The sequence below is a fragment of the Theropithecus gelada genome, chromosome 6 (genome assembly GCF_003255815.1).
Source record: "Theropithecus gelada isolate Dixy chromosome 6, Tgel_1.0, whole genome shotgun sequence".
Taxonomy (NCBI): Eukaryota; Metazoa; Chordata; class Mammalia; order Primates; family Cercopithecidae; genus Theropithecus; species Theropithecus gelada.
In genome coordinates this window covers 43,522,010-43,548,644 of record NC_037673.1, presented here as the reverse complement: position 1 = coordinate 43,548,644, position 26,635 = coordinate 43,522,010, and the positions used below count along the sequence as shown (strand labels likewise).

Sequence of the window (26,635 nt, the reverse complement as noted above, 5' to 3'; positions counted from 1 at the left end):
CTTCCAGGCAAAGGAATAAACACCTAGATTTCTAAAACTATCAGAGTCCTTCTTAGAAGCAGCAGTTCTGATGAATTCACTCACACAATTCCTAGTGTAAAAAAAGTGTTCATTTAATTTCCTAGAACTTTCCAAAAGCCAGAATTAAAGAACACTTTGTGCTTTTCTTTTTTTGAAGGCAAATAAGGGCTGAACTGCTACTCTGTTTCTGAATTCTGCTGTTCATCACGGCCTTCCCTTCTTCGGAAAAAAAAATATATATATGAAAGAGAGCTTACGAAAACATCTCAGGGGAACAATTTTTCTAATGCCGAATAATAGACTTTGTCTTATGAATGTGAATGAGGAAATATTTGACAGGCTACAGTCACATTTTCCATCGTACATGTGGCCTGTGACACTGAGGCCACCCAAAGAAGTGAGTAAGAAGGATCAGCTCAGATGGTCTCGTGCAAACGTCAATGCAGTCCTCTATAAAACCATGTCCCAAAACTACCTTTTCCATTCTGAGGAGAGTAATTATAGATTGTGCCCAAATCTGGTTTTTCCATCGCTTAACCAAATCCAAATACCAGGCCCAGAATAGAAACTGTATAACTACTGACACTGTTTTGATTTTTAAATAGTCAACAAGATTATGAAAAATGATATCAGAAAGAATTCAATTTGCAACTAACTCTCGAATATTACATTCTGGCATATTATAATATGAGAGATTTAGTTAAAATTATACATAATTTCACCTTTCTGTCTGAATAATTTTTATGATGCTATTGAATGGCTCTTGGAATGTAATGGCTAATGAGCTCAATAAAATGAAAATTATTTATAAGCAAGATCCTTATTTAGTTGTTCACATGAACTTCATTGTAAAAACTAAGCTCAAAGAATTTCCTGTAACTAATACCAGAACCAGAAGCCAAAAATCACCCTGATGGTCAGTGACAATGAGTTCATCAATAGTTAAGAGTTTTTTCCTCAGACCACAGGAATGCCTGTGACAAGAGTTTATAAGGAATGCGTCCCAGAGTGGTATGACCGAAAGAGGCTTTACAAAGCACCTAAAGCACAGGCTTTAACACAGTATTCTGTTCTTTCCACCATACCAATATGCTGTGGACAAGATAAAGCCAATCTGGGATGAAGGTGGCCACTTTCTAGGAGCATAACAGACACCTTTGCTCTGGGAGATTACTAGCAACTCCACACAATAGGTTGAACATAGATGTGAGTGAAAGCACATACTTTCTTTGGTTTTCCTCTCTTCCATCAAAGTTTCATTCATTTGACCAGTTATACAAATAACTCATACTCACTATCCTGCCACCATGTTTTTCGAGAAGGCAGCCGCAGTGCAAAGTGCAAAGAAACACACCACATTCTTTGAGAAAACCAAAAGTGCTGGCTAATTCAAGGCCAAATAGTGGCAGCTATAATCTTGAAACTCTGACACAATAACCTATGCTACAGCTGTTCTCTGGTTTTTCAAGTAGCATTGAAATTGGAGACAAATGGGGTTATAATCGCCAATTCAGATTATCTTGAAGTCTATTAATTAATCAATTAATTAGTTAATTAATGTAAATTCCATAAGACCAGGAATTTTCAGCTGTTGTCTTCACTGCGGTATCCCCTGGACCTACAACAGTAGCCTGGGAAAGAGTGCTATATATTATAATTATTTGTTCAATGAATGGTTATGGATGTGAATAGTGGGATCTGTATTTTATAAAAGTATTACAAAGCTGACATGAAACTGCTAAATAATGTCTATCTCATTACTCAAATACTATACGAGATAATTTCAACTGGCCTAGTTTCTATTCTCGTCAGAAGTATGTAACTTTATTGCTTTACCAATTTGCAAGCCTTGACTCTTCCTCCACCCAAAAACATAACAAATCCAAGAAGGCTGAACTTTGTTTATCTGAATCACATTTACCCATGAAAATCAGGAAAATCCTGGCCTAATGTGGTGGCTCATGCCTGTAATCCCAGCACTCTGGGAAGCCAAGGTGGGTGGATCACCTGAGGTCAGGAGTTTGAGACCAGCCTGGTCAACATGATGAAACCCCGTTTCCACTACAAATACAAAAATTAGTCGGGCGTGATGCCTGTAATCCCAGCTACTTGGGTGGCTGAGGTGGGAGAATCACTTCAACCTAGGAGGCAGAGGTTGCAGTGAGCCAAGATCACGCCACTGCACTCCAAGCTGGGTGACAGAGTGAAATTCCAACAACAACAACAACAAAATCCAGTTAGTTAGATGGACAAAATATTTTATATTTTCAAGTATCTTCAAAGAATCGATTTCTAAGTAAAAATAACATGTATTTAAACCTATAGCCATATTACACAAGACTGTAAAACATTATTAGACTGCAAATACCACAGACAGCTAGATGTGTTTAGACAGCACATAAAAAATAAATTAAAATATTTATTTTTAAAAACATGCAAGATATTTCAGCTTGTAAAAAGTTTAAAATATCTCCTGGACAGCTAACTACTCCTTGTATTCTTACTAATACTCTACTTGTCTTAGCATGCTATCACATTGAATAGAATTCATTCATTGATTGATCTGTTAATAGTGATTTCTTCATAACTATAAACTTTTGAGAATTGGACTTATTCATCCTTGTATGCTCAGTACCTAGCAATAAATTTCTCAGTAAGTTATTAATAGAAGGATGTGGTAGAACATTAACATGAAAGCAATACATAACATCAGTTAGTCACTCAAAGAAGTTGAAGCCAGATGCGGTGGCTCACGCCTGTAATCCCAGCACTTTGGGAGGCTGAGGCAGGCGGATCACTTGAGGTCAGGAGTTCAAGACCAGCCTGGCCAACATGGCAAAACCCCGTCTCTACCAAAAATACAAAAATCAGCCAGGTGTGGTGGTGTGCACCTACAGCCCCAGCTACTTGGCAGGCTGAGGCAAGAGAATTGCTTTGAACCCAGGAGGCAGAGTCTGCAGTGAGCTGAAATCATGCCACTGCCCTCCAGCCTGGGTGACAACAGTGAAACTCCATCTCAAAAACAAAAATAATTTTTTAAAAAAGTTGAAAGGTATTTAATAAATTCAAATGACTTCTGTGATAATTCAAGCAATAACGATTTATAGAAAGAAAATCAAGAAGTAATTAATTATAAAAAAGAAAAAAATTCTACCCCTTATTGTTTTGTTTTGTTTTGTTTTTGAGATGGAGTCTCACTCTGTCACCCAGGCTGGAGTGCAGTGGCACGATCTCAGCTCACTACAAGCTCTGTCCCCAGGTTCACGCCATTCTCCTGCCTCAGTCTCCCGAGTAGCTGGGACTACAGGTGCCCACCACCACACCCGGCTAATTTTTTGTGTTTTCAGTAGAGACGGTGTTTCACCATGTTAGCCAGGATGATCTTGATCTCCTGACCTCCTGATCCCCCTGCCTCAGCCTCCCAAAGTGCTGGGATTACAGGCATATTCTACCCCTTTCTAATTACTCAATGGGAACACTATCTCTGCCTTACAACGAAAAGCCTATCATATAATCAATCCAAAAATTGGGAAGGAAAAATAAAAAATATCTGTGGCTCTTACGTCATAAGATTGTTGTCATAAAATCCTTTTAGACATCAAGTAGAAGTTAGGTAAGCTATACAGGCATTCTGGGCTACTGGGAAGCAAATGATATCTTGGCCACTAAAGAAAGTCTAAGCCAATGAACTTTCATGACATTCTAAAATGAGTTCTTGTCATGCAATGTGATGTGCTTCATTATATAATCTTAGTTCGTGAGCATGTTATGACTATGGCCAAAGTAAAGGAAAACAGGAGTGTCTCTAATCAATCATGGGCCTTGAAGCCAGACAGACTGTATGACAGATGCAATTTTTCTTGGCACCACTTGGGCGTAACTAATTGATGACAATCATATGTCCACACTGGCACATTTCCACAGGGGATGTGTGTGAATATGTCACCACATCTGGATGCTAGGCATGCTGGGGTCCTGAGGCACAAAGACCTACTAACTCCAGAGGGCCAGCAGCTGTACTCAATGAACACCGTGGGAGCTCCACAGAGTGATGAAAGGACTAAATTACTGCAAACTGTAAATACAGATTTATTTCATTAAAATACGAGGTAACTGCTACAGCCATCTCTTGTTCAAACAGACATTTGCCCCTTAAAAAAAAAAAAGGAAAAAAGCTAGCATCTATGTATATATATATTCCTAACTTCATAAATTTGCATTTCTCCTGTGAAAAGATAACACACACAAGAAAATCACAAAGTTTCTACAAATCTCTTTCAATAAAAAAAATTCACACAGAAAAATATGATGATCTACTGTCATCATTTTAGCAAGAATAGTCCTTTTCCATTTAATTCAAATGGAAGATTTACATAATTTGTTACAAAGTTTATGTTGAAAATTCAACATACTATAGTAAAAAAACTATAATATATTAATATATTTCACCTTTAATATGAAAGAAAGATGACTATAAATAACTTACAAATAGAGAAACTAGACTGAATTAATAATCTTATTCTGATCCTACATAATAAATTATGAATAAATTTATAGAAGTATTCGAACTATGTTAACAATTATGTGAAGCAATGAAAAGCTCTCTCATGAAAAGTCTTTGGTCCTATTTACACAATTACTTCAATAAAAAATGTAGAACTGAAAAAGTATTCATATATGTATAATTAAATATTTCTCATAAACCTTTCATCAAATAATTACTTTTCCCAAGCAGTGTCACAGAAATCATCCTACAACAGTAGTTTATATCATGTCCTCATAGATAAAATTCTAATTTTAATCAGATCAGAAACAAAAAATTCATTTGTCTTATCCTTTTTCCTTTCAGATCATTTTTCCCATCTCTCTTATTTCCTTTGACATTTCCCTTAAGGTCCTGTCTTCCTTCAAGATGCACTACAGTCATGATGCTCTTCACTCCACATCCACCTATTTAACACTGGACTGATTTTCCAAGATGTCTGTTTAACCTAGACTGATCAACGGGTTACAAGAGAGGTATGTCAAATTAATCCTTCCCTTCCCTAAGGATAACTAAGACATGAAAGGCATTTTTCTTTCTCTATTATGATTGCCACTCATCTCCTAAACATTTATGTGGTGAAAGAGGGCATTACGAATACATTAGATTTTTTCACATGTGGACTGAATAGAGAAAGCAGTTTCTTTTTAGGAAAATCATAAAATGTTGTTTAACACATCCTTTTCACTTGCAGGCCTACAAATGTTCTCAGTAGCAAAATGATGGCTTTAAAAAGCACAGCTTAATATCCTATGTAAAAATTGGAATAAGTAACTAAAAAGTAGACTTCTTATGTAAAAATTTAAAAATAAAGTCAATGACTTTTCTCATCGTCTTCAATTCATCTAAGATTCTCAATAAACATGAAAATCATATCACAGAAATGCTGGTCCCACCACAAAATAGTATTTTGATTCTATATATTTGACAAACACAAACTATAGATTGGAGGAAGGAGTGGAGAAGGAGTGAGAGAAGTAAAGAAGCATAGGAAAGAAAGGAAGGAAGAAATAAAAGTGCGGCTGACATAACTGCTGACACTAATACAATTAAGGTAGCCCCCTGATTTCATCATCTAAGTTTCTTTCACCACTACTAGTAGCTGGGACATTCCAGCCAGAGATTAGGATTCTGCATCCAGTCCAGCACAAGTACTCTGGCTGGCTCTAGGAACATTGTTTGTCTAGAGACAAAAGCATAAGGTTGATGTCTAAAACTTTTAAGAACAGAAGTTAACAGTTTTGTCCACAAACATTACCATCCTGGTAAACAAACTAATTCTATTTAATGAGTTACCTTGTCTCTCTGACTTACAGTGTCACATCAATGCAACTGCTAGTGAACCAGCCTCCCCACAAAACAGGCAGCAGTTGTCCTACCAGGGATAACTCCATAGGATCTCTTCTCTGACTCCTAAGTAATATCAGAGTTCCAGAATGGGGACCCAAAGGTGAGCAGGACAGATGCAAAGTACCCTGAGGGTCACCACATTCATCACCCAATGGCCCTATTTGTACGTTCCTCAAACCCTTTATCCAACATCATGGAGAATAAGCTAGTAAAACGGAGTCCCTCAACTTTGCCATTCTGCTTAATATCCTCCCAAGAGCAGACCAATGCCCAAATGGCAAGTGGCAGGAACAGCTGCTGCTCTGATTCATATTTCAAAACATAAATAGCTTTATGAAAAGAACACTTTCAGCAGCCTTTTCCGCCCTGAGTATATGAGAGCTAACTCAGCAAAACAGTAACCAGCACACAGGTTTATTACTTGATCTTGCTCTTCAAGGCCTCTCTTTTAAGACCTTTTGTCTTTATTCAGTGTGACCAGAAACCAAAAAGATACAACTTGATGTACTTAAAATGCTTCGTTTGACCTCTTTCCTCAAATCAAACCACAGAGAAACAAGACTTCTGATTTCCCCATTAATAAATATTCAAGAATTTGGAATAACAAATTTTCCTTTTCTAAAATGAGTCAATAATATTTGAGTTGATGCTAATCCAGGGACAGCAAAATCTAAATAGTAAGACTAAGACCAGAATATGGCTTGTTCGTTAACAACTTAACTTCTTTACCTAGGATTACATATGTAAAATGCCACTTTAAGAAATAGTCATCTTTTTCAGAAGCCATCTACAGCTGACCCTTGAACAACATGGGTTTGAGCTGCGAGGGTCCGCTTATCCACAGATTTTCTTCTGCCGCTGCCACTCATGAGAGCAAGACCAACTCCTCCTCTTCCTCCTTCTTCTCATCTCATTCAACATAAAGACAAGGATTAAAACCTTTATGATGATCCACTTCCACTTAAGGAATAGCAAATATATTTTCTCTTCCTTATGATTTTCTTAGTAACATTTTCCTTTCTCTACTATTTAATACATATAACATAAAATTTGTTAATGGATACACATTTTGTTTATGTTATCAGTAAGCATTCTGATCATCAGTAGGTCATTAGTAGGCACGTTTTTGGAGATTCAAAAGTTATATATGGATCTTTAATTGTATGGGCGGGTCAGTGCCCTAACCCCTACATTGTTCAAGGGTCCACTCTATTTCCTTTTCTCCACACACACATCTTTACACACACTGCAAGCCTCTCCACTGCAAACGCTTACCTGACTTTTTTGCCTTGCTCAGTGAGCATCTTTACCAAATCAGCAATGGGGTATTGAGCTTTGGCTGCACAGAGACCATAGCCTGCAAGGAACATTAAGAACACAGAAGAATGTGTTTTTTATTTTGAAATTACATGAAGTACAACTTCTCTCTTGATCAAAACACATGTTTATGCCAAGAGAAGCAATCATTTAACAGGACTAGAAATGAAAGCAAACTCATAAGCTTGGCTTTTAAAAATATTGCCCTATATTTGAAATTGAAAGTGTAATGATTGCTCCTCAATCTTCTGTAGTGTCTAAGACCACTGTGCACCCCCGACCCCGACACTGCACATACCCCTTGGGTGTTCCCTCTCATCTCTTTCTCTGTCTCTCTCTGTCTCTCTCTTGTGTTTTTAAACTCTCTTCATACTTGGCTTTGATGACACTGCAGTCCTCTGTCCCAGCCTAATTTTGTTATTATTCTTCCTCTAGTTCCTTCAATAGTTTATCTCCTTCTTTTCTCCGCTTATATGACAAAGCTTCCAAAGGGCTTTAACTTTGCCCCTCACAATCTCCTTGAAAATCTCAGCTTATCTCATGACTTCAACAACCATCTGGTGATTCCCAATCTGTCTGCAGGCTTGACCTGTCATTTGAGCCCCAGTATAACATGCCTCTTGTCCCATCTCTACCTCAAATTTAACATCTCAAAAAAAGAACTCAAAATTTCCTCCCCACACTCCAAAAACTGTTTCATATTTCTGATGTTATTACAGGTATAATGAAGAACTTCAGTCATCTTCACCGCCTTTTCTGTCCATTCTACCTGCACAATGAATCTCACATCTGTTCCCACTTTTCTATCCCCATTTTTTCAAATGCCAAGTCTCTGCTCAAGCTGTTCCCACTGGCTTCTCCCATCCCAACACCATCTATCCTCTAAGGCCTAAAAACAAATCCTCATCTCCCTACAAACCTTCATAGGTTTCTTGTGATCAAAAAATTGTGCACATAGTTCAGTTTAGCCCTTATCATAACCCACCTTGCATTACTGATCTACCTATCTGACTTCATCATTAGATGGAAAATGCCTAGAGGAAATAGATTGTGTCCTCTACATCTTTACACCTTTACACTCCAGAACAGCGTTGCTCAACAGGTAAGACCAATGACACTTGGGGTGTGATGATTCATTATGCAGCAGTGCCCCACACATTACAGTACATTTCGTTTATCTGCTTCCATCCACTAACTGACAGTAGCAGTCCCATCTTTGGACACCAGAAACCCAAATACACCTATTTCAAATGCCCCTAAAAAGTGATATTGTCCCAAGTTGAGAAAGTTTACACTGTAACATTCCACTCAGCTAATGTCTCCTATTTTTATTTCAGTACATAACTAACTAGTAAACTACTCACATGTCAAATGAGTAGATTTTCTTTACAGAAAACTCACTTGATAACATGATAGTGTTAAAATCTTAATCTGAAACCAATGTATTACCCGTAATACCACAGTATTCTGTGATAACAGTGAAGAGCTAAAACTCAGATAACTAGAAAATTGAGGCCTGGAGAGATTAAACGACTTGGGTAATGTCACGTAGATTAAGAATTCTTAATTAAGAACAAAAGTGAGGTATCGTGACTCCAAACCAAGCACTTTCTACCAGGCCACATTGCCTCATTTTGTTGAAAACCACATGATTCTTGATGATTTTTTAAATAATCATTTTTGAAAAAAGAATAACATTTACTGAGCAACTCTAATGAGTGGGCTAAAGATTTTCATATACTATATCTAATTCCGTCTTGACAATGGGCCCAAAAATTACCAATGAGAAAAAAAAAAAAGACTCGAAAACGATGTAAACATGTACACATAATCACAGAAAGACACGGCTAGAACCCACCGTAAGAATTTATAGAATTACCATGCGATCTCCAGATTATTAACTTAAACTGGGAATTCTCAGTATTTTTCACTTAGTAATCATAGAAGTGCTATTAAGTTTCCATCATATTTTCAAAACTAAAGAAGTTTCAATTCTACTTTCCTATTATAAGAAATTTTAACGTCATCTATTATAACAGCTTTATAGGTTATTTGCTTTTGCTTTTTTTCTTTACCTGGTGTAATAATAATGCTATTAGCTTCTCGAATCATATCAATTGCATTGTCAAGGTTGATTTCCGTATGTGTGCCGGAAATTTCCATGGGTTTTCCACCAGCTGTTGAAGTAGTACCATAGCCTCCAAGAATCACATTAGCCAGGGAGCGATTCATTGCCTGGAGAGCCAAATTATCAGCTGTGAGAGTTTAATCCACATAACTTTTTGAGAATGGTACAAACGTTGTCTATATGATATTTGGAATCATTTTAAAAGGTTTATTTGATCATTTACAACATTCTACTCAGATAAATTTCAGCTGGTTTCTGAAAATCACTTCAAAAATTTAAATGACAGAAGATATCTGAGAACCACATTATATTTTTCCCTATCAAATCAATTGCAAACTGATATATTTTCAGTAAAACAGTCAATAGAAACAAAGAACTTAATAAAAAATTATCAGTAAAATTCATAAAGTAATGAAAAAAATCATATCTACTTATTACTGTCTGAATGCTGATTGGGCAATTTTATCTCTCAGCTGAATTCTGCTACAGATTCCATCTTCACAGATACCAGCTGTGAAGAAGCAACTGGTAAGAATCAAAAGAGTAAAGATCCATTTCGTCTAGAATATTGCTGCTCTCTGTCATCAAGAAAATAGAAATATGGGGGTGATACTGTCTAATTTTCCAAATCAATTATAGCTCCATAAAGCCCCATACCTAAGTTTTAATAGAAGTAACTGGGTTCATCATTAGGACTCTAAAATATTTCACTTCCAAATAGGTAGAGGAATAAGGTTATATACTCTTTAAAATTTATACTCACTCTTTTAATTAGAAAAATAATCATAAAAGAAAAATAAGAGAAATGAACTTCTCATGCTCATTTATAATCACTCAAGAATGTACCATAGGAATGCCACTGCTAAAATATGTGACAATAACTGATGTGGTTTTGAAAACAGTTCATTTATAGACCTCTAGATGTGGGGTAGTTCTGAGTAATCAAATGCATTTTAAGATTTCAAGTCACTACATGTGATCAAAACAGTCATTCTACATGATCATAACTGACTTTATCACTTCAGAAAAAATTTCCAAAAACTTATTAAACTCTATTTTAAGTGCTGTAATAAATATATTATTGATTCATTATATTACTTAAAAGCTATGTAAGTGTCAATCTATTGCTTGTTTTTAAAATACAACACTTTAGTATTAAAAAAGTAAAAAAGCACCAAGATCTTCAATGATAAATACCACATGGAGAAAACTATAGCCGCCCCACACAATGATGGCTCAGCCTGCTACTAGCTTGGTGGAGACATTTCCATTATGCTGAGTAGGGCCCAGGCAAAGGCAGGGAGGAAAAGGTACACAGAAGATGAGCAAGAAGCCATACTTTAATAAAGCCTAAATAACATAAATTTCAAAGATGATGAATCAAAATGTTGCCAGAATTGTAATTGCTCTTTCAACCTAAACTCTATTTATCAGATACAACATTGACATTTTACAGAGCCCAAAGTCTGACAAATTTGTCTAAGGTTATTACATACAAAATAAAACCTGAAATGTCTTTACATGTATTATTAATGGATAAGAAGGTGAAAGAATTAAAGTAATGCCTTTTTTTTTTTTGAGATGGAGTCTCGCTCTGTCACACAGGTTAGAGTGTAGTGGCATGATCTCGGCTCACTGTAACATCCGCCCCCTGGGTTCAAGAGATTTTCCTGCCTCAGCCTCCAGAGTGGCTAGGATTACAGGTGCACACCACCACACCTGGCTAACTTTTTATATATTTGGTAGAAATGGGGTTTCACCATGTTGGCCAGGCTGGTCTCAAACTCCTGACCACAAGTGATCTGCCTGCCGTGGCCTCCCAAAGTGCTGGGATTACAGGAATGAGCCACCATGCCCGGCTAAAGTAATGCTTTTAATTAAGTTCACAATCCCAAGCTGACATGATGTTTTAAATTCCTAACACATTCCTCCCATATTTAAATCCAACATTTAATGAAAATCCATATAGCCACATCTGAGACTTCCCAAACATTCAACTCATTGATCTAGATTAATCCTTTCTAGTTTTGAATTATACAATTCTGAAACTGTTATCAAAATAAATGTTCTACCAAATTGTTGCCCTTAAAAATTGATTTAAAGGACTATTTCGGACATTAAGATATTTCTGTCATAGATAACTTTTTTTAAAAAAAAAGTCCGGTGAACAAAGAGCCTCCAACACCTGTATCATACAGTCCTGCAGAAGATCACAGTAGTAGATGTACCGCTGTACAGAGGTAGAGGGACAGAGGAGAGGGATAAATAAACCATTTTATTCTAACTCGGCTTAAAAGGAACCATTATTTCCTCCTATAAAACTGAATGAAGAAGAAGGAAAGAATCTCTGAGAACATTTAATTAATGTGTATCCACTTCTGATGGCATCTTAGGGACAAAAAAAAAGGAACCACACAGTAGTTTAACAATCATAGTCAACTTGTTAAACACGTATCCACAATTACATCACCATTAAGCTATAATAATTCCATGTGGTCTCTTAAAAATGAAATTATTTTCATCTCTAAATTTACCATTGCAACATCATAGTCTCAACAAATGTTTAGCGTTTATGGTTCTGTTTTGTTTCTCTCTCTCTCTCCTTTTTTTTTTTTTTTTGCCTGCTTAAATGATTAATGAGACTATCCTATGATCGCTGTTCCAGAGATTGAACAGTTCCCAGCTTCCAAGACAAAGAATTTGCAACACTGTTTAAGGCTGTTCCTTTTAAGCTATTAAGCCAATAATTAAAATTGCATTCTACATTAAAAAGAACCCTAATTCACATAATTCTGAACACACTGTAAGAAATCAATCTGAAAGCAAAGGACAGGTCATAAAACTGACAAAGTCAAAGCAATAATAACATATACCATTTACTAGCATCTCTCATTTCAATGCTTTGTAGGTATTAATTAATCACAAAGGAAAAAAAATATTTTTGATTTGGCTTTTGATCCACTTAATTCTGTTCTATTTTCATTTGGAACCAAGCAGCAAAGTGCAAAAATCAGAAAATTTGATCTCAAAATGCTGTTCAATTTTTGTGAGACTTCTATTTCTGAGGCAATCTGGATACTATCACAAACAAAGAAACTGTAAAATCATAAAGAGATTAATGTCTATATGATATTTGGGTATCATTGATTTGAGTTGGTTGTTTGGACACTGTCAACATTTTTCAGTTTTTATAATCTTGGATATTGTGCAACCATAGCACTGAGCTCAGAGGACACCCAAAAGAATTCTTTGTCAGAACAAAAATTCAATTTTGGGGATTGCTGGTTAGCCACTTGGGGTGCATTCCATTCCCTCACACATAATAAAATCACCCTGTTCTAGTTTGGACTTGCATGTTTCCTTCAATAAATAACAGTGAAGGTCAACATACTGGTACCATGTTAACTCTACTATATCTGCTATCATAATATATCTGGAGAAGACTCTAAAACATGAAATAAGCTAACAAAATATTTATCTAATGTTCACTTAACAAACCAATTTGTGTGAATGTGCCAGGTACTTGGCCAGACTCCACAAACACAAAGGTGAATAATAAATGGTGCCTTACAATACTTTCTCAGTAAAATGAGAATAATATTTCCTACCTTCAGAATTTGTGTGGGGATTAAATGGGCTATATTTTGTAAAGCATCCAGCATAATGACTGTTATCCTGCACTAATGCCTAATTTTGAGTAGCTATTTTATTTTTATGATTATACTGATCTACCTAGAGCTGCTAAGCACAGCCATAAGAGACTGAATAAATCTATAACTTCCTATAATAAAGAAGCATAAAGAAGGTTTATCAATGAAGGTTAATGTAAAAAGTGAGAAATCAGAAAATTTTAGAAGAAAAGATAATTTCTATCTTCAAAATCGAAAAAAATGACAGGCTTGTATTTGCTGGTTTCTGACTTGTTTTGTAACAATGCCTAGGAGTACAGATCATACAGTAAGACAAACACATTGAACATCACAAGTAAGAGCTTTGACTGGTGAATGCTTTGTGGAGATCAATTTAGCAATATCAAAAGCCAACAAAATGTTCTTACTCCCTTTGACCATGTTAATTGCACTTATAAAAACTAGACCTAAGGAAATAATCAAAGATGTATAAGAAGGAAAACTGCAACCAAAAAAAAAAAAAAAAGAAAGTTAAAAACAACTATTATGAATTTGAATAAACAGATTCTGGTATATCTGTGTGCTATAATAGTAGGAGCTAAAAATTATTAGAAAATTAAACATTAATTAAACCTTCATTAAAATTAAGGTTAGACAATTACATAATATATTCAGTAGAATGTATTTAAACATATTCATATAAAAAAGACTAGAATGTTAACTGTTAAGTGGTAATAGAAGTTTAGGTAATTTTATTTTTTTATTTATCCTTTTCTGTTTCTTCCAAATTTCCTACATTAAACATCTTTGATTAATTGGGGTTTTTTTGTTTTTTTTTTGAGACAGGGTATCACTCTGTCACCTAGGCTGCAGTCCAGTGGTACAATCACAGCTCCCTGCAGCCGCAACCTCCCCAGGTGATCCTCCTGCCTCAGCCCCCCAAGTAACTGGGACTACAGGCATGTGCCACCATGCCCAGCTCACTTTTATATTTTTTGTAGAGACAGGGTTTTGTCATGTTGCCCAGGCTGGTCTTGAACTCCTGGGCTCAACTGATCCACCTGCCTTGGCCTCCCAAAGTGCTAGAATTACAGGTATGAGCCACGGTACCCGGCCAGAATTTTTTTTTAAATTAAAACTTCAACTGTTCTTGAATCCAAATTATCAATCTGACCCAATGTGATATTTATGGCCTGCGGCAGCTATTGGAACAATTTGGTAGCTCTATATACAGAATAGGAATACAAAATATCTATGGAATGCTGATGGTAAATGGCACGCCTGTGGCAGTGAAATGGAAAGAAAAGAAATAGAAGACCTAGAGAAAACAAATAAAAAAATATAAAAGAATAGGAAAAATAAGAGAAAGGTGATATAATTGCAGAACACATAGAAGAGAGTACTTTCAACAAGTACCTCTTGCTACCTTATTCTAGTGTTGCAGAAGAGTTACTGTAAGACTTACTATGGTTGCTATAACTAATAATAATAAAAGACGCTAAGTGAAGAAGGAAAAGGAGAGTAATAAGAGAGACACAGACAGAAATGTGGGGAATACTCTTCATAAATTTAAAAACCTAAAGAAAACCGTTTTTTAAAAAGGATAAAACAAGAAATTAACCATGCTGACATTTCAAGAACTAGATACAAGTCTTCTTCCCTCCTCTCCGCATATCAATATGCCACAGGCTTTGTTAACATTCAAATCCTTCAAATCCTCCCTTTTAACTTTAAAAGCCACTGACAAACCTCAAGTTTAAGTAATAATGAAAATCTGCTGCCCCCTGCTGGTCATTCAAATTCATCAACTGAAGCAAAATCAAACTAAGGGTTAAAAGCACTTTTACAGAAAACTGTTTCTAGTACAACTTCATAAACATTTTTTCTTCACAAATGTTTCTCCTTTCTGTCACAAAGCTGACACTTTTCAAATAGGATACATAAACCTTCACCTTTCCAAATTCCCCAAGCAATTTAGGTAATTTAATTTTAAAACCCCTTAGCTTGTTTTGAATTTGGGCTATCAAACCCTTTGTTTGGCAATACAGCCTAAGAAACAAAAATATTTTTTACTATGAAAAGATACTTCAGCCTTCCAAATTACAATGAGATTTTCAATTAAATCGTAAGAAAAATCCTGAGTTGTAAAATAAGGCAGTTTTTTTAAATACTGTAATAAACGAACGAAGGTAGAGTAAGTATCTGATATGGTTTGGCTGAGTCCCTATCCAAATCTCATGTCAAATTGTAATCCCCACATTTCATGGGTTGGGGGGGCCTGGTGGAAGGTGATGGATTATGGGGGTTGACTTCCGCCTTGCTGCTCTTATGCTAATGAGTTCTCACGAGATCTGGTGGTTTAAAAGTGTGTGGCACATCCCCCTTCACTCTCTCTCCTGCTCCACTACGGTAAGATGTGTTTGCTTCCCATTCACCTTCCGCCATGATTGTAAGTTTCCTGTGGCTTCCCAGTCATGCTTCCTGTTAAGCCTGTGGAACTGTGAGTCAATTAAACCTCTTTACTTCATAAATTACCCAGTCTGAGGTAGTTCTTCACAGCAGTGTAAGAATGGACTAATACAGATCCCTTTCTTGTCTAAATTATTTATCAGTGTAAAATCACATTCTGGCTTCACTTAGCTTCATACTTGTACTGTAACAGTTATTCAAAAGTATTATTTAGAAAATAACACCTATAATTTGAAAAAATGTTCTACTCAAACCTTTAATTATAATATTTGCACAGCATCTTGTTGCCCTCAAGAAGAGAACTTGAAACAAACAGAAAAGCTAGGAAGTATTAGTGTTGTTACATTTTTCTGTTCTTTTTTTAAAAAAACATCATCACACACTGGGTCCTGTTGTGGGGAGTGGGTAGGGGGGAGAGATAGCATTAGGTGATATACCTAACGTAAATGACAACTTAATGGGTGCAGCACACCAACATGGCACATGTATACATAGGTAACAAACCTGCACGTTGTGCACATGTATCCTAGAACTTAAAGTATAATTAAAAAAAAAAAAAAAAATCATGCTGACCGCAAAACTTCTAAGGTAGAAACTCTCACAGATGACCAACAGAAGTGTAAATTAGAATGACCTTTCCAGAAACATGGCTATAAGTATAATGAGGCTATAAATTCTAGGACTCTATCTTAAGAGAAAAATCTGAAATGTCAAAGATATGTACAAAGAGAAATCAAAATCAAACAACTTCATATGTATAGCATTAAGGGGAAATTAAATAAATTTTGTATATCCATATTATGGATTAGGGTAAAGTCTCTTAAAATAGAATTTTTAATGACAAAAAGTCAACAGTGTAGTATGTAAGTTTTTTTAAATGTAGGACAATATACAACATGGTCAGACAAGTAAATACACAGATATGCCATACATAAGGAAATAAACCAAAATCTTACCTGTTTATCTCCAGATGGAGAGAGGCACTAGAAGATTTTCATCTTTCTATTTAATTTTCCTAATTCTTTACAGTTGGGTACCTTAAAGGCAGTCTTGGAAATTTATGCAAATGAAACACTCTGCTATTTCTGCTGAAGAGAATTCAAAGCTACCATACTCTTTTTTTTTTTTTTTCTTTTGAGATGGAGTCTCACTATGTCACCCAGGCTGGAGTGCAGTGCCATGATCTTGGTCACTGCAACCTCCGCCTCCTGGGTTCAAGCAATTCTTTGCCTCAGCCTACCAAATAGCTAGGATTACAGGCACCTACCACCACGCCCAGGTAATTTTTGTATTTTTAGTAGAGACGGGGTTTCACCATCTTGGCCAGGCTGGTCTTGAACTCCTGACCTCGTGATCCACCCGCCTTGGCCTCCTAAAGTGCTGGGATTACAGGCGTGAGCTACAGTACCCAGCCTACAATACTCATTTTTATGGCTAATAAAAGAAATGACAAGCACATCCATGTTTTCAGAAAGTCATTTCCTTTTCTTTCATGTATGTGTTGTTTCTTACCACACACATGATGTATGACAGGATAGCACCAGACGAGCCTATGAGTGCACCCACAATGGTCAGCAGATTGTTGTTGAGCAGGAAGCCCTCTGCACACAGGGCCCAGCCTGAGTAGCTATTCAGCACAGTGATGACGACGGGCATGTCGGCACCCCCAATAGCAGCTGTCAAAGTCACACCCTAGAACAACAATCAAAGTACAACTCAAAATTAACATAAAATAAATAACATAAAATAAATAAATAAATAAAATAAAATAAATAAATAACATAAAAATAAAACCTCTGGCATTTAATATTTTGCTCCTTAATTATTCTAGCTTTCCCATTAATATATTTACATATAAGTTCCACTTCTGGTAATAAGTGTCTCCCATCCGACCAACACTTCCACAGGTATAACAACTATAAACACCGAGCCACCCACCCCCCTTAAAAAAATCCCTACATTTTAAAAAAACACTTTTCAGTGATGAAAAACAGGCAGAAACTGGAGAAGTATCTACATTTAGAAAAACATAACGACACCAAGTGAATTTCCCAATTTTTGTGGCTTTGGACTGAGGGCAATCCCCTGTTGGTACCAATTAAAGAAATTATAAAATATAAGCCCACAGTCTTACTGGCTTGAAGATCCTGAAGATAGCACTTGAGATGACTAAGGCAGCTGGAAAGTAATAAGGGAAATCCCACAAAGGAGCAGGCTAGAGAGAGGGAGTCCCAGTTTCTGTGTATAAATTCTACTCAAATCTCTGGATGACTCTTGAACTATACATATGTGAGACAGACTCCAAGCAATCCTGTTAAGGATAAAATAACAACAGATTTCAGCTGCCCCTCCCCACCATAAGGGAGTCAAAATTTGGAATTTGAGTTTAGCCAAGTTAGCTGGCCACAAAAATGCATAAATAAAAAATAATAATCAATACCCTTTGAAGGAATATAACATAATCCAAAATGTCTATAATGTATCATTAACAATGTCTGTGATACAACTCAAAATTACTAAACACAGGAAAGGAAAAAGCTTTTTGCTTATTTCACATATTTTTACCTTTTTTTGCTTGTTACAATGAGAGCATATTCATGTACTACTCATTTAAGCCAAAAACAATAAAATAAATTCAAAAACTACTCTGTCTAAGACATTCTCATAGAACCAATAAATCCTTTAAATATCATATTCACTGCTTCCCTGAAACAACAATTCTTAAAGTTTTGTTTTGTTTTGAGACAGAGTCTTGCTTTGTCGCCCAAGCTAGAGTGCAATGGCATGATCTTGGCTCACTGCAACCTCTGCCTCCCAGGTTCAAGCAATTCTCCTGCCTCAGCCTCCCAAGTAGCTAGGAATACAGGCGCACACCACCATGCCTGGCATATTTTTGTATTTTTAGTAGAGACAGGATTTCACCATGTTGGCCAGGCTAGTCACAAACTCCTGACTTCAGGTAGTCCACCCACCTCGGCCTCCCGAAGTGCTGGGATTACAGTCATGAGCCACCACGCCCAGTCACATTTGTATATCTTTTATTTTGAGACTTCATTAACCTATTCTGCCTTATTAGATTAAAAACATCAAAATTATTTTTCTTTTGTTTAAAACAAAAATCAGTGCAACAAGCCAGAATAAAATTAGACTATGAGCATTAATATAAAGACGAGATTTTAATTTACTTTTCAGTGATCTCAAGTTTCTGTGTTGAAATCATGACTTAACTCTCATAATCACACAAAAATAAGTAACATTTTTACACTATAAATTAGGTGTTTCTGAATCAAGGAGCCAGTAAATATTTCATAAGCAATTGCTATGTGTCTAACTTTGTGTTAGGCACTGTAGATAATTTTTTTAACTTAAATATAAACCTTATCTACAGATTATACACGGAAAGAACATGAGTAACAGTGAATAACAGCAAATAATAGCACTGCATGAAACAACATCATACATTGATATAAGATGCCAGACTGCCATATAGACAACTAAAAACTACTGTTTCAATATACTAAATGTAAAAATTACAGAGAAAGAGGAAGGCTGAACCTATCATAAAAGGCTTAACTGAACACTCTCACTGAGCATACGGGGTTTTTTAACTGCATTTCATTTTATACTTATTTGATTTCATGTCATATCTTCCAATGATGTGAGAGCAACTAGTGGGCAGAGACTATCTTACTTGTATTGTATAAACCCCGAAGCACTATTTTGTAGGGCTTGTCATATAGTAGGCACCTAATACATTGAAACCCTTGACCTTTTTAAGCTCCTGTTCACCAACACATTGATCCAGTGAAAAGACTCCAGAGCAATAAAGGCATCTCATGTGACAACTTTAAAATGAACAATTAAGTTGCAAGAAAGAATAATGTTCTTCCTACACTCTTCTGTGTTTTCCAGATTCTAAAAAGATGAACATGTGACATAATTTTAAAACATTTTTATTCCATCAAGGTTTTTGATGAGATAAAAATCTGATTACACTTTAATCTAACAAAATATTACCAGTTTTTCACCAAAGATGTACTTTTCAATCTCTGACTTCTTACCATGACAGCAGAGAGAGCAGACACAGAACCCAGACAGGCGATGCCAGTGGTAAAGCTTGGGTCTACCATGAATGGGATTATCCCGCCCACACTAGCAGCCAGTAAGCCTGCATTGAGTAAGTGCCTTCCAGGCAGTAGGAGAGGGGCAGATTTCAGGAGACCTAGAGCCAAGCACATAGTAGTTAGAATTCAGAATGTGTTGTAAGAAACCCCCTCACACACACCCAAGTGTGTCTTTTAATCCCAAACTACCAAAATTTAACATTAGCATAACATGGTATTTAAAATATTACTTTATATTAGTAGGTATGAAACAAAAGCAAATTAGAATTATTACACATAATAAACATGAACAGAGACAGAAAAACTATGGTTCGACTTCACTATTCTTTTCCCTATTTTGATCACAAAACAATTTCTTTCCTTTTTGTCATGAAATCTTAAGAAGTTATTTTCTTACGTATGACCAACACGGAAGTTGTTAAGTGTGGGTTTATTTATTTAAAACTTCATGCATGCCAGTCTTCTGACAAAAATAAAGCATAAAAAAGTAAAAATAAACAAATAGAACTTCAATATGGAATCCTTGCACACTAGTATTTCAGATTCTATTAACTGAGCCCAAGAAAGAAACCTTGTTTGTTATTTGTTCCTAAAGGCAAAGCATGAGATTAAAATGTTTGAAACTTGAAGTTCTTTTATGATTTTCAAGTTTCGTGGAAGTTCCCCACTTAATTTTTATGACTTTATTACTGAGAGGCAAGACCATGTTTTTAAATCACAAACTAGTTTATCTAGAAACTTTTTTGTAAAAACACTGACAGCAGCCTCGGTAGGGTTTTTTTCTCCACTTCTATTTTCATGATTGACTTTACCAGCAGCAAAAGTTGTCATGCTAGAGTCCTAAAGTGTGTATTTGTTTTCAAAATAAGTACTGTTTACTACTCACACAAACTTATTTAATAAGTTCCTATTTTGGAAAATGTATAAAGTTCATTTCTGTGAATTCTACATAGTCATCTCTAACCAAGGATTATGAGGATGCTGTTTCGTTCACATGTATTATCAAAAGTCAACTAGTCCCTCTATGCAAATTCCTGTGCACTAATTTCCTCCATTAGCTGTCTGCAAATGAAACAGCTTCAAAGCTTTATGAGACTTGTTAAGTATCAATAAAGGGGAAGGATGGGGGGAAAAAAACTTTTACAATTTCTGAGTGCTATATGAATACTCTTCACCTAACAGTTTTACCGTTAAGGTATTTTCTTGTTTTACTCTCTTTTATTAGTATTAATATTTGATTTTTTTATAAAAAGTAGAGATAGGGTCTCGCTATATTGCCCAGGCTGGTCTTGAACTCTTGGGCTCGAGAGCCTCCCACCTCAGCCACCCAAAGTGCTGGATTGTAGGCATGAGCCATTGCGCCCAACCATGTTAATGTATTTTCTGAAATTAAAATGGATCCCTAAATGCCCTAAACATAGCTATTTACTTCTATGTTATGCTGAATCACTTACCCTGCAATTTTCCATAGGCAATGAGAGACCCACTAAAGGTGACGCCACCAATGTAAGTGCCGAGGTAGGCCACAATCTTGGTGAGATTTGCTGCTGCATCCGTAGCAAAATGTGGATATTCTATAATGTACTCAGCTATGCAAGTAAGTACAGCTGCCAAACCCACTAAACTGTGAAAAGCAGCAACTAATTGAGGTAAATCAGAAATCTGGATGCGTTTGGCAATTGTCAATCCTGTTATGAAATGAAGGTCAAAAATAAATTAAAACTTGACAAATTTTTGAGAAGTAACCACAACAAAGATCACCCTTAAGAATTTCCACCATTGTCACAAATAAATATTATCTAGTTCCTAGTACGGGCTAAATATTCTCTGCAGGGGCTGTACAGAAGGTAAGAGCACTAGTTGTATACAGGTTGACTATCCCTTATCTGATACGCTTGGGACCAGAAGTGTTTCAGATTTTAATTTCTTTTTAAATTTTGGAATATTTTCATATACATAATAAGATATCTTGGGAATGGGACCCAGGTCTAAACACAAAATTCATTTATGTTTCATATACATACAGCCTGAAAGGAATTTTAAACATTTTAAATTATTTTGTGCTTGAAACAAAGTTTGTGTTAAGTATTTATGTGTGGAATTCACCACTTGTGGCGTCATGTCACCACTCAAAAAGTTTTGGATTTTGAAGCATTTCGGATTTTCGGATTAAAGATGCTCAACTTGTATACCCTTTCAAAACAACAGTTTTTCTCCACACACCTAAGCACGACCCAACTCCAATGAACCCCAACACGCAGCATCAATGCATGCCTCTTCCCATCACAAACTCCCAACCTTCCCTTAGCCAACACTTCTTCAGACTACCTAAATCTCTAATCAAATTCCCTTATATTCTCCCCATTACAACCAGGCCCTCTTCTCTATAACCAGTGTTTGCTCCTGAGCACATAAGAAACACCTGGAACATGAAGAAGACCTTGGTTTTCAGGTGGGTAGGTGGGAGCAAAGTCCCAAGGTAAAGAAATGCAAAAATCTGGGCAGTAAATACCCAAATTGGGAGCCTCTGAAGGAACTGCATGGCTATAGGTAGGTGATACAGAAGGAGTGGGGCTCAGAATATTTGCTAAGATCACATCTAAAGGTTTTCCTGCCATGAACCTATAGCGCAAACATTTTCCTTCAAGTCCCTTTCCAGAGATTATCAAGAAAAGAGTCAAAGCTTTCCTGAGGAAGTATAAAAGGAGGCCTAAAGCCAGTGTTGCACTGGGAAACATTTAATAACCAGTTCCACAGGAAAGAAATACATGCACATACAAATATATGAGCTTTAACTGATATAAAGGTGGCTAGCACACAATTTTCAAATAATAAGAAATACAGTGTTCTTTATTGAAAATTCCATGTAGACAAATTGACTTTCATAGAATGTTTTTATGGATCTTTGCTAAACTCTTATATCTGTAGCCAACCTAGTGTTTGCAACTGATGAATAAGCATACTTCCAACAGGAACATTGTTTGATATTTATTTTTATTTACTTTAATAACTAAGATGAAAATAAAACAACAGAATGTATGTGAGAACTTCACTCATTTATCAACCATGAGTGACTTTATTGCTGAATGTGATACTAGTTTTCAAATACTGAAAGAGTATTTGCTCAATTATTTGTGCTATTCACAATGTCACAGCTACAGTCAAAACATTTGAAGTTTAAGCTGCATCATTAACATTTTCTCCATCACTTTCTCACGTCTGGACAATAAACAAAACAATAAATCAAGCCCAGATTGTAGCATTTGCCTATTTCCACGCTGCAATACTCCTACCAAGTAAAATTTCAATCTACCAATGTGATGTCATTGAACGTAGAATTGGAAAGAGATGTACCACAGCCCACTGATACATAGCATTTCTTCTATACACATACAATAGATATAAGTAACCTCAAGAGCATAGATAATAAAACCTAGTAAATTAATTAGAAAGTTATGAGTTTTTAATATTATTACCTTTGTTTCTGATTTATTTAATTTTAAGTTTATGTAATTTAGTATTTAATAATGGCTGTGTTTAACAATCAACTTTAAAAATTCCTGGAAAAAAATTTTTTTTTTTTTTTGAGACAGAATCTCGCTCTGTCATCCAGGCTGGAGTGCAGCAGCATGATCACAGCTCACTGCAACCTCTACATCCCAGTTTCAAGCGATTCTCATGCTTCAGCCACCCAAAAAGCTGGGATTGCAGTTGTACGCCACCATGCCCAACTAATTTTTGTATGTTTAATAGCTACGGGGGTTCACCATATTGGCCAGGCTGGTTTCAAACTCCTGGCCTCATGTGATCCACCCACATCAGCCTCCCAAAGTGCTGGGATTACAGGTGTGAGCCACCAAGCCCGGCCTAAAAATTCCTGAAAATTTAACAATCCAGCACACAACTGAATAAAATTAAAACAGTGGTTTTTCTGCTGGCACATGTTTTTTTCATTTTTAACAGGTCTATGAAGCAGAATCTTTGGCTGTTATGTATGCCCAGCAGAACAAAAGTTAGCTTATGTATAGTACATACATAAGGATTCCAATCCCCCATTCCATTATCAGCTAACGGGACACAGTCAGTAAAGGAAAATAAGAATTGAGTATAGGATATTTTGACTCAGTTGATGCATTTACTCAGTGTTTTAAAATATATTTGAATGAGAATTACACCAACTGGGATGAATTTTCACCAAAATAATATTAACTGAAGCAACTTCCATGAACACAATTTAATTATTTCATCAATATGGACCTTAGAAATATATATTGAGAAACTGGAGTTCACATAAAGGCAGAAGCCCACAAGTGCTTACCAATGGTACCACCCAAAGCCATCGCTCCAGACATCTGAGCTAGTAATTCTGGGCCCGGTTTTAGGACTCCGAGGGTGGCTGCCAGCCCTCCAGCAACCCCAATCATGCCCAATGCATTGCCAAGACGCGCTGTTCCCTGGGTGGAGAGGCCAGCCAAGGCACCAACACAGCACAAACCCGAGCCTAGGTACATGATCTTTTCAAAGGAAAAGGGAGAGAGAGAAATTAAAACCTTTAGTCTATTAACTTAGAGACTTCAATATATTTCCTACCCATTAGGAATATTAACATACAAAATACTCATATTGTATTTGCACTTATACCATTTATATAAATTGCTTTCTTCTGGATTTGCTATCATGCACAAATACAAATGAAAGTACCTAAGTTTAAATGGGGTCATTATTGGATCTAAAAATACTAAACTTGACCAAATGCTGTAAAAGAGCCAACCCCTGATGTAAGTGCCAGGGGCTGTGCCATATGTTTTATCTGTGTTGTCACAGTCTCATGAGATCCACAAGAGGGAAAAATCATTATCCTCATTTTCCAAAAGAGAGAATCAAAGCTTAAAGAAGTTACATACTTTCTTCAAGGCAAATGATCAGTAAATTGGAAATCTGGAATTCAGACTAAGGTCTTTCTGACTCACTGCTCCAACTCTTCTCAAAAAAAAAATTGTTCATTCAATAAATACTGCATGTTGGAAACACAGAAGAAACTAAAAGACAGTCATTGAAAAGAAATAGAAAATACGGAGTTCAGAATTGTTTCATTATAAATCCACAACAATTTAGCTAGATACATAATGAAGATACTGATAACCTTCCTAACTCCTTTTACATGTGGAAAAATGTAACAAAACAAAGACATAAACCCATATTTAAACTCAGTTACCAGAAAAATCTGTCTCTAGAATCCAGGGTCCTGATCCTTAGGGGAAGAGAATGCTCGGTTTGACCAAGATGTTTCTAGGGTCATTGTTGTATTTGCTTGACAGGGTTGTATTTGCTTGATAATTTGAATTAGGATAACTAGCAATGTTAAATCTAATAGAGAAGAAAATATTGTGGTAAATATAAAAACTTACAAAGAGCCTCTTACCTGTTCAATGTTATAACCACTGTAGAGGGCAGCTAAATATCCACCAACAAAGGTACCAGCAGGGAGCAGATACAGGTAGTTGTATTCTGGGGGGTCAGTGGGACGCTTGAACATGTCCAGCATTCTCTGAGTTACCAGAAAGCCACCTTAGCAAAGCAAAGGAAATAAAAAACATAGTACCTCTTTGAGCTCACTGAGCAATATGATTTTTTTAAAGTGCTACATTTTTTCTATTTTAAGCACATCTTTATCACCTAGGAATAAATATAATTTAAAGTAACATTTTGCAACCTCAAATTTTTTTTTTTTTTTTTTTTTTTTTTTTTTTTGAGATGGAGTCTCACTCTGTTGCCCAGGCTAGGGTGCAATGACACGATCTTGACTCACTGCAATCTCCGCCTCCCAGGTTCAAGCTATTCTCCTGTCTCAGCCTCCCGAGTAGCTGGGATTACAGGCTCATGCCACTATGCTGGGCTAATTTTTGTATTTTTAGTAGAGAGCGGGTTTCATCGTGTTAGCCAGGCTGGTCTCGAACTCCTGACCTTAGGTGATCTGCCCGCCTTGACCTCCCAAAGTGCTGGGATCACAGGTGTTAACCACCACACCCAGCCAAAATTTAAAGTCATTCTATTACTCAAGTCAGTTCCATTAGAGAGGTGGGGGAAAAAACACTAAATATATTCAGGAAGAAAACACTATCAGAATGCAAAACTAAAAGAAAAAAGCCATTCAAAAAGCTTGAGAATTGAAAGATCAAAGATTGGCATCTTTTTCTAGTAGGTTGTTACATTTGTAAAACCCTATAAAAAAATTATAAAAGAGAAAAATACCATATCAACAGGCACCAGGTTTCTTGGACACAATAAAGAATTTTTAGCTACAAAATAGCATCAAACAAGTCTCACATATGAGTGATGTGCGAGGCTTTCAGTGTCCAGGAACAAACGCTGGCTGGGATAAGGCAAAAGACTAAAATTTGATCTAAAATTATACTCATTTATAGATGTTATGGTGACAGCTCTAACCCAACTTCCTTCAAAACTATGCATTCAGTAGTAACTTTCCAGTTAACTTGTAGCAAGACATCATTTTGTCTGTTTGTTTTGGGGAACTGGGGGTTGTTCTCTCACCAAGAGTTTCTAAAAATTACAGATGGGCAAAATAACTAATATTCCTGCACAAAAAGCATTTACGGTCTGAGTGAAACCTTTTTTAAAGGCACAATTATGTCTATTTTATACTGATTTATATTTGCTTTGTATGTCTCCATTGAAAATAGTCCTCTGAGACCTTTCACTGACATCATACCTGCAATGTTGACGGAGGATATGAATGTGGCAAGAGTAGCAAGGCCCTGAGAAGTTGTGGAAGGATACAAATGTCCTCCCATCAGTGCCAACCCACCAACTGCAGTCAGGCCTAGAAAGAAAGCATCAACATGGTGAATAGTGATAGTGACACCACCAAATCAAATATCATAGCTGAAGTACCTCACACACATAGATTCATAGAGGGTAAAGTTCTCAATATCAAAAAACAAGGCAGCTTTCTTATACCCTCATTAAAATGAAATAAACAATTTTCCTTATGCAGACTGTGGACAACACAGCTTCACATCATTCTCACTGAAAT

General features: G+C 36.2%; 1 protein-coding gene across 4 annotated transcripts in view; it reads right to left on the bottom strand.

Moving 5' to 3' along the window:
• NNT (nicotinamide nucleotide transhydrogenase) overlaps window positions 1–26,635 on the bottom strand; it is a 97,995-nt gene that overhangs the window by 24,466 nt on the left and 46,894 nt on the right. For all 4 annotated transcript variants that reach the window (XM_025388010.1, XM_025388009.1, XM_025388011.1 and 1 more), the window contains 8 exons: window positions 26,312–26,422; window positions 25,004–25,149; window positions 23,900–24,095; window positions 21,036–21,269; window positions 19,519–19,679; window positions 16,970–17,149; window positions 9,307–9,466; window positions 7,190–7,271 (listed from right to left, as the gene is read on the bottom strand). In XM_025388010.1, coding sequence (XP_025243795.1) covers window positions 7,190–7,271; window positions 9,307–9,466; window positions 16,970–17,149; window positions 19,519–19,679; window positions 21,036–21,269; window positions 23,900–24,095; window positions 25,004–25,149; window positions 26,312–26,422 — 1,270 coding nt within the window. The remainder of the gene's footprint in view (window positions 1–7,189; window positions 7,272–9,306; window positions 9,467–16,969; window positions 17,150–19,518; window positions 19,680–21,035; window positions 21,270–23,899; window positions 24,096–25,003; window positions 25,150–26,311; window positions 26,423–26,635) is intronic.